This window comes from Hippocampus comes, unplaced genomic scaffold (genome assembly GCF_001891065.2).
Source record: "Hippocampus comes isolate QL1 unplaced genomic scaffold, H_comes_QL1_v1.1 scaffold17, whole genome shotgun sequence".
NCBI classification, from domain to species: domain Eukaryota; kingdom Metazoa; phylum Chordata; class Actinopteri; order Syngnathiformes; family Syngnathidae; genus Hippocampus; species Hippocampus comes.
The window spans coordinates 4,102,565-4,113,418 of NW_017805002.1; the positions used below are offsets into that span (position 1 = coordinate 4,102,565).

Below are 10,854 nucleotides of genomic sequence, written 5' to 3' on the forward strand. Positions count from 1 at the left end.
CTGCTTGACGAGCCTATATTGTGTATGTATGTGACGTCACTGAAGGCCTAAGGTTGAAATGCACGGCCCGCCACTGCTAAGCATATATTAATACATTTTGGTAGAGAGGAATATAGGACTACTGTCATATAGGTTATGTTATCGGGCATCCTTCTAATTCCCTTGAACAACCAAGATTGAACTTTTGAACTCTTTGTAATTTCTATTATCTAGTCCAGTTAAAGTCCAGGGGAGGAAGCCCCATCATAGTAAAGAGGACACTAATGTGATGTGTGTAGTTCTTCATAGCCTCTTCATTTTGCTCTCAAAGTGCACGGAATTGATGGATTTTTAACAGAATGTAGAAAAAATTTCTCCCGGGGGAGCATGACCCCGGACCCCCCTAAAGGGGCTGTGTTCCCCTTGGGGCTAAGCCCCCCTTGTTCTTGAAACCTAGTGACGTCCCTGTAAGAATGAATACTTCTCCCCGTGCCGACATGAGTTTTCTCTGGGTGCTCCGTTTTCCTCCTACACTGTAAAAACGTGCATGGCATGGAACTCTTTATATTAACCCCAGGTGTGATTGGGTGCGCAAATGGTTGTTCCTGTTTGTGTGCCCTGCGATTAGCTGGCAACCAGTTCAGAGTGTACCCTGGCTACTGTCCAAAGACAGCTGGGATAGCGGATGTGAAAATGGATGGATAACAATAATACCACAGAACATACAACAAAGACAACGGCGCAATCGTAACACATTTTCTTATGTACGCCTTGTTATTTGAAGCAGGTGTACTATGCATTGCTAAATCCAGTTAAGAAATCAATAAACGAAATTACGTCACTGACTTTTTTTGACATTATACATTAACTTAACAAAGCACAATCATTTTAAAATTTAAAACAATTAATACAAAAATCGAGGTTTAAATACAGCATTAGATACGTTAGATAGCGCTGTGTGATTTCCCGATGGACAAAAAGAAGCGTAGAGGAAGAGCGCTACCTTCTTGCTTTCCGTACCCCTTACGAAATGGAGTGGTAGCATTTCTGCTAACCGCACTGTGACATTGAACACATACAATACTTACCTTGATTTGAAGAAAAGTCAGGTAAGGAAATAAGGAGCATTGTAAAATTTCTGACGACGCGATGACTTGTTTGCATGAGCTGAACATAGACACGTCACGCTTTTGCAGACACTTTGGTTGGTTCGCACTGATGTCAGGAAGGCAAATACTGTGCCGTTTCCCCCTAAGATAGTAAGCGATTATTCAATTACTACTTACAACGTTACAATAGTGTACTATTGGCAAATTAGTGAGTCGCATCTGAAGCAAGTGTACTCAGTTGTGTTAAGCTTTGTGGAACACTACTCGATCTCAGGTACTTCAGAGTAAAAATATTGTCAGGTAGGTATTTGATAGGTTTTTAGAATAGAAAAAAAGCTCGTGTCACGTATACGCACACGAAATAGATATACTGTCATTGTGCTATTTATATGTTTCGCACTGAACACGTAACTGCTTAACTGGCAGTTACAAAAAAGTAACTATTAAAGAATTTGAAACGTCATAGCACCAGTCTCAAACTCGAACTTATTACAGCAATTAAAATGGACTAATTTAATTACTACTACGCTAGTAATGTTTGAATAATCTGACAAAGTAATTTTGATTCGCCTCTCAGCGTTCACAAAATTGCTTCTTCAAGTTGTTTTGGGAACGTATCCTGTGAATTGTTGAAAACTCGTCCTCAGAATCAATTTGAAGCGAAGATCTTAATTTTGACAAATTTAGTCCTCTGTTCGCTTTCCATTTTCCTCAATAGGCAACTACAACCTCTCCATTACCGTCAATTTGTGGTCATTCACGTCAGGGCTTGGTTCATATCTCTTGTGAATAGCAGGGATTCACTGTTGTATTCAAATACTCAGATGATTTTGGCTAACTGTTTTAATCATTCTTTTGTCCAATAACCTTTAAGCAAGTTTGAGTTCATTTCACTCAAAGTTGATGAACTGAAAATCTTTTACTTTCTCCTTAAAAACAAGGCCATAACCATGGTTACCGGAAAACGTTTGGCCGACATGGGGTACCGGGCCTTTTCGGCCTCCATGATGCTGCTGACCCTCTATGGTGGGTACCTGTGCAGCATGCGGGCCTACCGCTACATGCAGAGGCAAAAGGAGCTCAAAATGGCCGCTGAAAACCAGGATCCGGAGATGATGAAAGACTGACACACCAACCTGGAACCCTCCAATCACCCAAACCCCATTGGGACATTTGTATGATTTAATGATTTTGAACACAACAGTTGGTGCAAAATTAAAGCATCTTTCAACAAAGAATGCCAACTTAAGACAAGAAACTCATCTGATGCAGTGATATGATGCATGTTCAATTTCACTTAAATGGTTTGAAAATGGTTTTGAATATTGTTTATTTACAATAAATTATGTCTTTTCGTTCATCGAGCTGTGCCAGACATTGACAGAATTAAATGCAATTCCACTAGATGGCAGTAGGTAAAAATTACCTGTGTAACCACCTGGTGTCATTCATACAACAGAATACTGACATTGCATTGTGCACAACTAAACAGGCCCACATTTCACAAGTACATTTGTGAGAGCTAATTGAGATATCATCCACCTATATATATATATATATATATATAAAAAAAACACATTATAGTGGGGAATGCCACAATATAGATACTGTTTGCACAAAATTGTAATTCATAGGCACAAATTACTAATTTGTTGCCTCAAACACGGTGGAATGTGCATAATCCATCCATCCATTAACTGATCCCCTTATCCTCTCGAGGGCCGCGAGCATGCTGGAGCCTATCCCAGCTGTCTTTGGGCACTCATAGACAAACAATTCACACTCACAATCACATCTTGGGTTTAATCAACATGTTTTTGGAATGTGGGACGAAACCAGAATACCCGGAGTAAACCCACACAGTCACGGGAGAACATGCAAACTACACTGGAAGGCCATTGCCGGTATCAAACCCTGGAACTCTGCGCAGTGAGGCAGATGTGCTAACCAGTTTCCACCGTGCCACCCATAATGTGCATGATGATACACTAATTTGTGGTCAAGAAGTAGCAGGACAGTTAGGTAATCAAATGAAGTGCACCTTCTGTAGAAACGACCAGGTATAGGTTGAGGTTGGCCAGTTCTGATTAAGTCTGGTATTATGTATACTTTTGGTGACACTTGTTTGACAGTGTGCCTTAGTTCAATAGTTTGGGAACCATTGCTTTCAAGTCAGTAGCAAATCCATTCATATTCTCATAGGAAGTTAAAAAAAACAACAGTAAAAAGTTGCACACAGTACATTTAAGTCAGTGGGGTGGGGTGCTTTGTCCCATCGGACATCACTTAACAGGTTAAAAATGTACATCTCAGAATGTGATCCAGTTAATGCAGTTCATAAGCGTAAAAAACAAAAAAACCAAAAGGTCATAAAACAACTCCAACAAGGTCACGTGGGTGTGATGTACGATCTGCTTCTGGTGGCAGTGCAGTGTCCATTGGTGCCATTTTCTACTTTTTGCGCATGCTTCATCATCTTGGTCTGGGTTTGGTCCAATGCCGCCGATGACGACTCATCCTCGGAGCTGCTCTCCACGTCACTGCGCACGTCATTGCACACCTTCAGAGAGGAAATCGACAAATCAAAGCTGCAATTGACCAAGAATGAGTCATGCCACCACTTTTCATGTTGACTCCTCGAAATGACCACCTAACTTTGATGTCATCCTCTGCCGGCATAAAATGGCCAAGATTAAAAATCTTGGCAATTTAGTTTTAATCATCTGTAGGATGCCTTCTAACTTTCCAGGGAGTGCTACTGAAGAATTTTGTGGACCCCTAAAATGCATCCTGTTACATCAGGATTAGTGTTTGTTTCTTTTTTGTTTTTTTATTATTACAATCAAACCTCGGTTTTCGAACGTTTCTGTTCTCGACCAAAAATTTCGAGTTTTTTATGCCTCGGATGACGACCGAATTTCGGTTCTCAAACAAATTGAGTGCACTTGAATGCGCCACTTGACTCCTCTCTCCTTCCTTACACGAGGAAGTGACGCTTCCTCGGGGAGATGAGGAAGTGACGCTTCCTCGTGTAGCGTTCCATTGTGACCAGACGTGTTCAATAAAGATTTTTTTTTTTAAAAAGAGCGTGGTTTCGGTTTTCGAACAAATCGGTTTTCGAACAGCCTGGAACGGATTATGGTCGAAAACCGAGGTATGACTGTATTTTTACACATTTTTGTGTATCACATCTGTCTGTTACACCTGCATCTGATTAAAACTCATTTGGATGAATTGTCGTTTGCCGGCATGAGTTTTGGTGGGTTCATTCATGTAATAAAAAGTTCAAAAACATTGATAGCACACCCAACGTTTTAACTACAGTCAGACTTACAGCGCGAGAAAGTAGCGTAAAGTCATCAAAGGCGTGGCGAGAGAACACAAAGAAGCGAAGAAGAAAAAGACCAGTCAAAGCACAAAAACAGATAGAAAGATGGAGTCTGTCAGTCCACAGGGAGAAGTACCAAACAGCTTCTGTAGAGACGACACAAGACGGCATAGGAATAAATACACGTACACAAAAATACACTGTGGGAGGTGGGGTGGTAGATGTACAGGCATTGAACATACACAACATAAAAAAAAAGCATTGAAGAACTCAAGAATTCAAGTAGAGTGACCTGAGAAATCTACTTAAGTACAGTACCAAATTATTTGGTAACTTTCCACCGGTGCTGAGCACCCCTGCTTTTTCACGCACCTTGCCCCTCAAGATGGCTTTGACGGCGATGCGGGCAATGAGGTAAGACCAGATGATGTGCAGAACTTGCAGTACCAGCAACAGCACATTGAAGAGCCACCACGACGGGAACGGACCCACGATGAGCCAACTCTCAAACATGGTGGAGTTTAGGACCCTGGGACACACGACACAATGAAGTTGACCAAAACAATGTAAGAGACATCATATGGGATGAATTGGCCATTTAGCCCCGGCCTGTAGGAAAGTAGTAATTGGTGTCAAGGAAGTACAACAAACGAACACAAACTGGATTTAACAACAGCACCCAGTCACCGGTCACTGGGACCAAACACATAATTTCTATTTCGCAACATCCAGGCTTTGATATTTAAACATTCACGACTCTTGTGAGGATAAAGCGGATAGGAAAATGGATGGATGGAATAAAATGCAAGACCAAACAGTACCTCAATAATATTCAAATGCTGAGTGAGCTGATTTTTGCGAAAAAGTCAGTAACACTAATGAATAATTGTGGGCGCCTCCAGCATTTAACTTGCACATTCCTGTATTGTAAGGTCCATCCATCCATTCATTATCCTCGTGAGGGTCACGGGTATGCTGGAGCCTGTACTGCAGTCTACATCAATTCCAGTTTAGATGCTTCAAGAAATAACATGAAGAGGTCATCCATTTCAGCTCAAATTGATTGACAGGAGACTGTGATCAGAACCCGCCCCCTGCCCCTATGAGAGGTATACATTTCTCCTATGAGCAGGAACACTGACACTGAATATCCACGATCACGTTACAGCGAACAGCGGCATACGTTTCCTATTGATGACTGTCAGCCTCCATGTTGGTGCTAAAGCACTCCGCTAGCACCTGTCCACATCTGGGTTGCGGGATAGACTGTGGCTGATTTTTTGGCAAGAGGGGTGGGTGGCTGTACCCTGGATTGGTCGCCATTCCATCTCACAAACAGAAAACAAAACCAACACTTGAACTTACGTTCATGCCTGCGAACAATCTAACTTTTTTTTTTTTTGGTGTGAGACTTGGTGTACACCTTGGATTTGTTCCCAACCAATTGCAGAGCTCATAAGAAAAACAACCATTCATGCTATCATTCAAACTTTGACCTAGCATAGCTATTTTTGGGATGTGGAAAAAAAAACAAGGACAGGGAGAACATGCAAACTCCATGCAGGAAGGTTGGAGTGAGGCAAACATTGTAACCACTATTTCGACATGCTGCCAGTCTGCGGTTATTGTTTCAGATAAAACACAAAAGTCAAAGCAAACCACTTTCAAACTCACCAAATAGGAAATACGACAAGCCGCGTGACGAAGAAGGTCAAACTAAATATGATGAAGAGGAGGTCGCACAGACGCTGATACTTGGCATAGTTGGCCAGTTTGGCTGCCTGATGACAAAGAAAGTCAACAATAAAGCTCCGGTGTGTCATTCCTTCAATGAATGCAAACGAGCTGCCTTTATGTCTCAACGACCTCGAGCAGGAAGTCAGAAGCATCATGCACACACATCACCAGGGTGCCCACCCGCACCATGTTGTTGGCATACGAAAAGCTGATCAGGACCACCGTCGCCAGGTGATGAACAAACATGGCCAGGAAGTCCTGCATTAAAGTCAAAAAGGATATTAAAGATTTTGTCAAGTGAATTCAAGGATTTTTTTTTGGAATACTTTTTACATCGTCAAAGGTAATTGCTGAAAACATGCTGAGACTACTGTACGTAGTATTGAATTGTGAAGATAAAGCATCTAAACTACTATTCACCATTTCAGTTTTCCCCATTTCTTTGGGCATGGTGAAAACAGCAGCAAGTGAGACGGTTGGATGTCCGGCATGAGCCGTCCCTCCCCCTCTACTATGTGAAAAAAACTTGAGCGCACTTCTCCAATCAGCGGTTATCTGGTGCAATTCACAAACTGGCTCTGACTTTACCCCAAAAATGCATCTTCTATTTGGGTAACCCGCCGCCGTGGGCGCTTTAGAGTGCCTCGTCGTTCACTGTGAGTGTGTGCTCGTTTTTCACCCCACAGTTCCTTCTTCTTGTGGCATGTCACCGCTTCACATGACAAGTGGAAGAGCGAGGCAAACTAAAAAAAAATATTCAAATAATGTCGACTTCCTATTTCTGGTTCTCCAATGGCTTGAAATGATTATTTACTTTTTCTGTGACTGCCGTTAAGCATTGATGTCCATCTGTTTATGACATTTTTTTTGTTATTGTTTTTTTTTTTTTCAATTGCATGATCCTGCCCACATTTGCTTGAAGGTATTCTCATTCAGAGAGGGCATTAACCAGCATTTAGCGAACAAATGACTGCCGTTACCTAATCTCTTCTTGCACATTTGAGCCCGTGTGTTTGTTTCACTGTGCAAAGCCACTCTTGAGAATCTGCTGCTGCCTTGTGGAATTTGCATCATTGAGTCATTTAGGCCTGCCAATCACATGAGTGGGTGCCCTCGAGCTTCACACACGCACACACACATGGAATGACTGGCACAACCGGCCCCCCTGCCCTCCTACTTGTCAGAAAAACAAAACATGTGACCCTTGAGAATGAACTCAACACTGAAATTGTTGGTGTGGTTCAAGCTGTTTCCAAACATGCACGCACGCACACACATCGCATCTCACCTTTCTTCTTATATCTGTGAACTGGGAGAACATGAGTGACCAGTAGAAAGCCAGCTCTATCATGTAGTAGCGGTAAAGAGCAGGCGTCAACACCTTTGGTGACAAAAACGGAAAGCGACATTTTATGATTTCACTTATTCACAGTTATACAGAGAGATTGTGCATTAATGTCTTGTTGCTTTCAGACTATTTCTGAAAGTCTGTCGAAGAGTCCGCCATGTCTACACATTTATGGAGCAGAGGGTTTCCCACACTGAGTTTCATTGCCCATAGCGTGATCAGCTACAACCAGAGCCGCTTTTAAGCAAAGGCCCACAGTTTAAGGGTCCATTATGTGGGCGAACTTAATTTGAGCCTCAGAGGGTAAAGCCATACCTGATAAGGGTAACCATACCAGCAGTGCCGTGTATCCCACATCCAAGGGGACTAAATGATGAAAAAGAGAGCTTCTAAAAATTCAGCAAGCAAGGTCACATGTTAAATGATACAATACAGACTAAAAATATAGAACGTATCTAAAACAAAACTATGAACCTTTGCTACTATATAAATCGAATGCATTAACCCTTACAGGGACAGCGGTTACAGGTTATCATTATTTGTGCATGAAAGGGTTCATATTTTTATTCCAGGTTTCTGCAGCTGGATCCATGTGATGTGCTCACCTGCCATAGAAACTGGAAGCCATAGGTAAATATGCATGAATAAAATGTAAACCTCCACCTGAAATGGACAATGCAGAAAATGATTCGAATCACGTGTAAACAAAGGCGGCTCACAGAAGTCAGATTTGAATTTCCAATTCATTAAAGCCTCAAGATAAACGGGGCCCCCAAGATTCCTGCCTTCTCAAACAAGCTGGAGGCAAAAACACCATCCACAGTTTGGGCATGCTCGGTAGACCTACATGCTCTCGCAGAACTTGATGTGTGTGTTGGGTTTGTCTTGGTTTCTGCGTTGTCTGAACCAGCGCTGCACCTTGCGCACTTCCCAGTCCAGCTGCTTGGACAAGCCGTCCAGATGGTGCGAGTCTGGATTCTGCCAGGGAAAAAAAAAAACAGGGACTTGAAGTACATGTAATGTGACGGAAGCAATTCCAAAAATGATCGGAAAAAGACCTTTGTAATGGACAAAAAGACTTTCTCCAACACTGCATTGGGCTGAGCTCTTCGTTCAACATCGGAATGAAGATGGAGACTCCTCGCACATGTACTGGCGACAAATCTGTGGCAAAAGTAAGACGGAAAAAGGTGAAAAACATACATGTTCACATTTTGTGAGGATTAGTTTATTTTTTAAATCTTTTTCCAAGCACTTAGCGTTGACATAGCATTACATCGGACCTGGGCAGGGGCGCACATCCGATCCACTAATAGTCTCTGACAAGCCCTCACAGTGACCATGAAGTTGAAGTAAAGCGTAAAATATGTGGTGTTTTTATTTTGAAAGTGGTGCTTTTATTTCATCTGCTCATGTGTGAACACTAGGACAAGCGAGGTAGCAAGCAAGAGCTACAACTTGTGTCTACAGTGTTGCCAACATGACAAATCTTTCTGACCCCTTTAGCAACCTTTTTGTAAAAAAAAAAAAAAAAAAAAAAGCCGATTAAAAATGACAAAAGAGTTCCTAATGTTACTGTAGCAACATTCTTATTTCCAGCAAAAAAAAAAAAAAAAAAAAAAAAAAAACAGACCATTGACATGATGCTTTTTCCAAATACATTGAAATTAATATAGACAAAGTTGAATGTTAGCATGTTAGCTAACATTCCAGTTTCTCATGTGGCCCCTTCCCAAAATGAATTGTCCACTCCTGGTCCACAGTCTAGCGCAAGAAAATGTACTATTATCATTACTACACATATTTTGAATATCACTGTTGAATAGAGCAAAAAGACCCCCGTCAATTATTAGCGACACGATAGAGGAAGGTGAAGAAAAGGCATTCCTGTGGTTTCAACCTGGTGATATCCAAAGAACCTGCCATTCTTCAGTGGAGAGAAGTCCGTGCATAAATAAGCAGTTGGCTCAGAAACCACAGTGTCCTCTGATTAAGACCTCAAATTCCGTGCAAAGCACTGTTAGATAAACATAGGCCAGCTATGCAAGTCAGACTTGCACCCGTTTGGAGCCTTTTGTCGAATTCGGGAGTGGCACTACCTCAGCCTGTGTCTGGCAACTCACTATTTTATCGACATGTGGGAAAAAAATTGTTGTCATGGCCATCGCTTTACAAAACAACAGCGAAAAAGGCAACATTTTAAAATGGTCACTATAGCCGCATTTTGAGCGGTTACAGTTCAGCTCCATACAGTTCGGTCGAACGATCAGGGTTGGTGTTTTTTTTCACCAAGGGGTCTCCAGACTCGAATCTGTGCGATATTTGACAAGGATGACTTTCAATCCTTTCTGAATCCACTGTTTTTAACCATGTGTCAACAAAACGTCGAATGTTTTGTTCCCATTTCATTTCAGTTTGGTTCCAACAAAACACCGAAGTGACACTTCTCTCTCAAAGCATACCACTACGAAAGTCATCCAAACCAAGGTGTACAGAAAAGGTGCATGGTCAGAATATCAAATATCATTTTCATGGGACTCTGCGCAGGGAGTCTTCGGTTTACGACAGAATTCTGGTCCTACAGCAGCAACACAAGCAGAGTTCGGATGCAAATCGGAATGACCCCATAGTCTATCACTAACCTACATTAACAAAGTAATAAGGTCATAAAACAAATGACTTTTTGTATCTACTGTACACAGTGGCGGGCCGTGCATTTCAACCTTAGGCCTTCAGTGACGTCACATATTATGAACACAATACTGTATAGGCTCGTCAAGCAGCACTTAATTTCAGGAGCATTTAAAACCATCAAGTATGCATTCACAATTAAGAGCAGGAAACTAAATTTACAGATATTGTCAAAAATAAAAAGATGATTTAAAAATATGAAATAAAATGCCACCCAAATTACGCTGTGTGAAGTCTGTCCAATAAATTGCGCAATGTCGCAGTTTCATATAAGACACCAACCAAACAATAACAAAACAAACTGTTCTTTGAAAATAAAGTAAACAGATCATTTGCATTTTGAAAATCGATGATACAACAGCAAATAACTGACATAACTGACTAACTAATAACTGACTAACAGCTGAGATTGAACGAACTTTCGTGCACGAAGGTGACTACAATGCGCCATTATAAATTGCAGGTGAGCAGATTTATTTGATACGTTTGTATCTTTGTCATTTTATTTCGTTACCATGAATTTAATACTAACGAAATAAAATGACAAGAAGAAATGTAAAATAAAATTCATTGACTCACCAATGTACTTCTCCACAGCGTCTGCTTATTTGAAAATAAAGTCGATCCTCCATTCTTATCTCAGGAACACTTCAGTGGCTCTG

At 41.3% G+C, this 10,854-nt stretch overlaps 2 protein-coding genes across 6 annotated transcripts in view; one reads left to right on the forward strand and one right to left on the reverse strand.

Annotated features, from left to right (window-relative positions):
* Nucleotides 1–955: 955 nt before the first annotated feature.
* On the forward strand, nucleotides 956–2,448 carry cox14 (cytochrome c oxidase assembly factor COX14). The gene is made up of 2 exons (XM_019857789.1): nucleotides 956–1,088; nucleotides 2,030–2,448. Exon 2 carries the CDS (start codon nucleotides 2,039–2,041, stop codon nucleotides 2,213–2,215), a length of 177 nt encoding a protein of 58 aa, XP_019713348.1. The 5' UTR covers nucleotides 956–1,088; nucleotides 2,030–2,038; the 3' UTR covers nucleotides 2,216–2,448.
* Nucleotides 2,402–10,854, reverse strand: part of cers5 (ceramide synthase 5) — a 28,075-nt gene continuing 19,622 nt past the window's right edge. For 2 of the 5 annotated variants that reach the window (XM_019857733.1, XM_019857757.1), the window contains exons 2-11: nucleotides 8,560–8,665; nucleotides 8,349–8,479; nucleotides 8,107–8,164; nucleotides 7,817–7,867; nucleotides 7,442–7,534; nucleotides 6,283–6,411; nucleotides 6,091–6,197; nucleotides 4,789–4,945; nucleotides 2,664–3,648; nucleotides 2,402–2,630 (exon numbers count right to left, since the gene is read on the reverse strand). In XM_019857733.1, the coding sequence (XP_019713292.1) occupies nucleotides 3,478–3,648; nucleotides 4,789–4,945; nucleotides 6,091–6,197; nucleotides 6,283–6,411; nucleotides 7,442–7,534; nucleotides 7,817–7,867; nucleotides 8,107–8,164; nucleotides 8,349–8,479; nucleotides 8,560–8,665 (1,003 nt within the window). In that variant the 3' untranslated portion in view covers nucleotides 2,402–2,630; nucleotides 2,664–3,477. Of the gene's footprint in view, nucleotides 2,631–2,663; nucleotides 3,649–4,422; nucleotides 4,563–4,776; nucleotides 4,946–6,090; nucleotides 6,198–6,282; nucleotides 6,412–7,441; nucleotides 7,535–7,816; nucleotides 7,868–8,106; nucleotides 8,165–8,348; nucleotides 8,480–8,559; nucleotides 8,666–10,854 lie in introns of those variants that run through there. The other 3 variants (XM_019857751.1, XM_019857742.1, XM_019857766.1) reach the window with 3 other exon arrangements.

Excerpts from the sequence above, each read along its gene's own strand:
- cox14 (XM_019857789.1), top strand. The coding sequence starts at position 2,039 with ATGGTTACCGGAAAACGTTTGGCCGACATGGGGTACCGGGCCTTTTCG.